The following is a 4,173-nucleotide window of genomic DNA, read 5'->3' as shown; positions in this document are numbered from 1 at the left end:
ACAGCAACCTCCAACTCCTGGGCTCAAGTGAGTCTCCTGCCTCTGCCTCCCTAGTAGCTAGGGTTATAGGCACCTGCCACAACACCCAGCTATTTTTTGGTTGCAGCCATCATTGTTAGATGATGTCAGATCTTAACTGTAATAACAAGAGAACAAAGAGGGCCAGGCACAGCGACTCACACTTTTAATGAGCCACTTGGGATGTGGAGGCAAGTGGATTGAGTGGTGACACCACAGCACTCTACCGAGGTCGAAAAAGTAAGATTCTGTCTCAAAAAACAAACAAACAAAAAAAGCAAGGCATGGGGGGAGGGGAAAGACTTCAGAACTCACCAACAAAAACTGAATGGACATTAAGTATAGATACGAAGAACTGGGCTCGGTGCCTGTAACTCAGTGGCAAGGCAGCCAGCCATGTACACCAGAGCTGGCAGGTTCGAATCTAGCCTGGGCCCGCCAAACTATGACAACTACAACCAAAAAATAGCTGGGCGTTGTGGTGGGCACCTGTAGTCCCAGCTACTTCAGAGGCTGAGACAAGAGAACTGCTTAAGCCCAAGAGTTTGAGGTTGCTGTGAGCTGTGACGTCAAGCACTCTACTCAGGGCAACAGCTTGAGACTCTGTCTCAAAAGAAAAAAAATGAAGAACTGATAAATCTAAATGGAATTAAAGCCATCCCTAAGAAACAGTACCCTCATTCTCCTTTTGGTAGGGGTAGTGGAGACTTTGAGTTAGCTGATAAATCTAAGAGAAAGTAATGGAAGGAAGGGCTTAAAAAAAGATCAAAATGGAAGATCCTCAAAACCATCAGAGGGATGGATGTGCTCTTTTGCATTATGTAAATACATGTTCAATTTAGCTTATAAATCCTTCCATTAACCCTAAGTCAAGTACTAGACTGTCTCTGCTTTCTCTTTTGTTTCATTTCATTTTATGGTATTCTATTCTACTTTCCAATGCTGTCCTCACATATGTTTTATTTCACCTACCCCACCTTGGACTCTGACGCTCCATAGGTAAGTAATTTCAACCTTTTTTAGCAAATTCTTCTACTACTGATTACCATCATTATTTTTCTAACCTCCATAAGTTTAAATATACTGTTTACATTGCCAATTTTAGGTATTTCCATTTTAAATTTACTAGAATGGAAGATGAGGATTTGGCACTCTCCAACACATATACTTCTTCACCTTCCCACTCATACATCCTGACTTAAGATGTACCTCAAAATAAAATTACCCAAGGCTCAGTGCCTGTCGCTCAGTGGTTAGGGCACTGGCCACATACACCGGGGCTGGTGGGTTCAAACCCAGCCTGGGCCAGCTACACAACAATGACAACTACAACAAAAATATAGCCAGGGTGTTGTGGAGGGTGCCTATAGTCCCAGCTACTTGGGAGACTGAGGCAAGGGAATTGCTTAAGCCCAAGAGTTTGAGGTTGCTGTGAGCAGTGATGCCATGGCACTCTACCCAGGGCAACAGTTTGAGACTCTGTCTCAAAAAAATAGAGTTCAAGATCAGTCTGAGCAACACACCAAGACCCCGATCTCTACATAAAACAAAAATATTTAGCCAGGCCTAGTACCACAGATGAGTTCTTAAGTTTGAAGCTACAGTTAGGTAGTAATTATACCATTGCACTCTGGCTTAGGGGAGAGAGTAAGACTCTATCTGGAAAAAACTGTGAAATTATAATACAAATAAGTGGTACGCACTAAAATGAACAGACAGGTTTTCAACTATTCAATGATTATATCCTGTCTACAAATCTAAACTATCCAGGACTCAATTCTTTATTAATACTAAGTCAAATTTTCACTGATTACTTATCATATAATGTCAAGTTGAATGTGTATTAAATATCATTACATACAAAGCACCATTCTTCTTTCACTTGGGTTTACCTCTTTGTGTAGAATCAGGGGATATACCTTTATCTCTGCTTATGCTGATTACCAGCTATCAGTCATATTACCATGCTTAATGTGGGTGAACAAATGAATCTCTTACCCTTACTCTAATATCCAATAGTGTTCATAATCCCTTATCAAATTCTAAAAATTCAAAAAACTCTGAAAACCAAGAGTTTTCCTTAATTTCAACACCAAAACTAATTGAGTGACTTCAAACTATACGAGACTATTTATAGTCTTTATCCCACTTTTGTTTGAATAGACTGGTGGTTCTTAACTGGGGGTGATTTTGCCCTAAGGGTGTTATGTGGCAATGCCTAGAGACATTTTGGGTTGTCAAAACTGGATGAAAGGCGCTACTGACATCTAGTGGGTAAAAGTTAGAAATGCCATTAATGTGCAGAGACAACTCCCTGCCACAAATTATTTGGCCCCAAAATGTCAATAGTGCTGAGGCTAAGAAACTCTGGACTTGACCATATTTTATTGACGATACATCAATATGTTGATTACTGAGGCTGCTTCTGATATTTCTGAGGGCATTATAGGATACATCATAAAAAGATAGTATTTACTATTCAAAAATCAGAAAAATTCTTTTTTTTTTTGAGACAGAGCCTCCAGCTGTCCCCCTAGGTAGAGTGCCATGGCATTACAGCTCACAGCAACCTCCAACTCCTGGGCTCAAGCGAGTCTCCTGCCTCTGCCTCCCAAGTAGCTGGGACCACAGGCGCCCACCACAACGCCCGGCTATTTTTTTTTTTTTTTGGTTGCAGCCGTAGTTGTTTGGCGGGTCCGGGCTGGGGATTCGAACCCGCCACCTTAGGTGTACGTGGCTGGCGCCTTAGCCGGTTGAGCTATAGGCGCCGAGCCAGAAAAATTCTTAATTCCAAAATACTGCTGGCTCTAGGGATATCGGACAGGGAACTCTCCATTCTAATAACAGCAGTTCTTCCCCAAATATCACAAATCCTATTAAGGTCAGGAAGCAATAAACTAGCCAAGTTCTCAAAAAAAATAAAAGAGTTACAGAAATTTATTGGCTATAATAACAAGTAGGATGAGTAACAACTTTATGGTTTCACTCTTTTTAAAAATAGTGCCTAAATATTAATATCAGTTGTCTTCTTGACTATATTTTATTATTCTTACCACAAAAGATATTAGCATGGGCTGCTATAAACTAATAACTAGGACTCAGAAACCCATAAGAGCTATTTACCTTTCTCAGTGCCTGAGAATATGGAGATGATTTTATTCCTGGGCTTTTTTTCCTCTGGAACAGAGGGCAAAGGTTTCAAGCTGTGATTGGCTGACAAAGTGTCCTTGCCTCCAGTGCTGAAAATGGTACTGCTCATTCGCACAGGCGGTGCTGGAGGCTTGTCTTCCAGTTCTCCGTTATCAGACATGATTCAGAATTATGAAATGACCTGAAACAGGCAAAAAAAAAAAAAAAAGAAAAACACAATTAACAAGATAAACATTACAAACACAGAAACAGTACTAACTACCCCCTGCCACAACTCTAAATTAGAGAATGTTACTCATTTAGAATGACAGTTGCAAAATCTAGAAATATCAATTTTTCCAAAATCTAGAAAAATCAATGTTGATAACTGGTTATCAACAAAAGTAATCTCCCCTAACAAAGTTAATAAATGGTTACCTAAGGGAAAGTTTAAAAAGCCAAGGGAAAGCATGATCAGAATAACATACATCTTAATCAATAGATTCTAAGAGGCTAGTCTAACCAAAGATGAACAACATAGAATCTTAAAAGAATTCCAAAAAGAGATTATGTTCCCACCAGTTAATCAAATGGAGGGCTGGCTATTAAACCTATCAACAATACCCCTCTAATCAGATCCCATAGCAGCCTTCTGGTTACAACTTAGCCTTCACATACCGTGCTAACAATGCAATATTTGGTCTCTCTGTAAATTTGACATTCTAATTTACACACATTCATCTCTTTTGTAGTCACATAAAGTTTAATCTGGGTATAATGACAAAATCAAATCCAGAGTGTGGCCACAAGCCTCCAAGATTCTGTGACATTATAATTCCCTATCCAGTCAACCTCTCTTATCCACATGGTTAATTCAGTTGAAATTTCAACTTTGTTTTGTTTTGTTTTTTGAGACAGAGCCACAAGCTGTCCCCCTGGGTAGAGTGCCGTAGCATAGCTCACAGCAACCTCCAACTCCTGGGCTCAAGCAAGTCTCCTGCCTCTGCCTCCTAAGTTGCTGGGACC

The 4,173-nt window shown here is 40.1% G+C and overlaps 1 protein-coding gene and 1 pseudogene across 2 annotated transcripts in view; one reads left to right on the top strand and one right to left on the bottom strand.

Annotated features, from left to right (window-relative positions):
* PAK2 (p21 (RAC1) activated kinase 2) overlaps window positions 1-4,173 on the bottom strand; it is a 104,365-nt gene that overhangs the window by 54,616 nt on the left and 45,576 nt on the right. The window contains exon 2 of the mRNA XM_003792673.3: window positions 3,142-3,349. Within this exon, the coding sequence (XP_003792721.1) occupies window positions 3,142-3,328 (187 nt within the window). The 5' untranslated portion in view covers window positions 3,329-3,349. The remainder of the gene's footprint in view (window positions 1-3,141; window positions 3,350-4,173) is intronic.
* Window positions 3,925-4,173, top strand: part of LOC111726288 — a 1,213-nt pseudogene continuing 964 nt past the window's right edge. Inside the window, exon 1 of the transcript XR_002774096.1 lies at window positions 3,925-3,944. The product of XR_002774096.1 is annotated as a 40S ribosomal protein S24 pseudogene (transcript). The remainder of the gene's footprint in view (window positions 3,945-4,173) is intronic.

The sequence above is a fragment of the Otolemur garnettii genome, unplaced genomic scaffold, assembly GCF_000181295.1.
Source record: "Otolemur garnettii isolate 467f Iridium unplaced genomic scaffold, OtoGar3 scaffold00060, whole genome shotgun sequence".
Taxonomy (NCBI): domain Eukaryota; kingdom Metazoa; phylum Chordata; class Mammalia; order Primates; family Galagidae; genus Otolemur; species Otolemur garnettii.
Note: the sequence above shows the minus strand (reverse complement) of the source record. Positions and strands in the feature narration are given on the sequence as shown.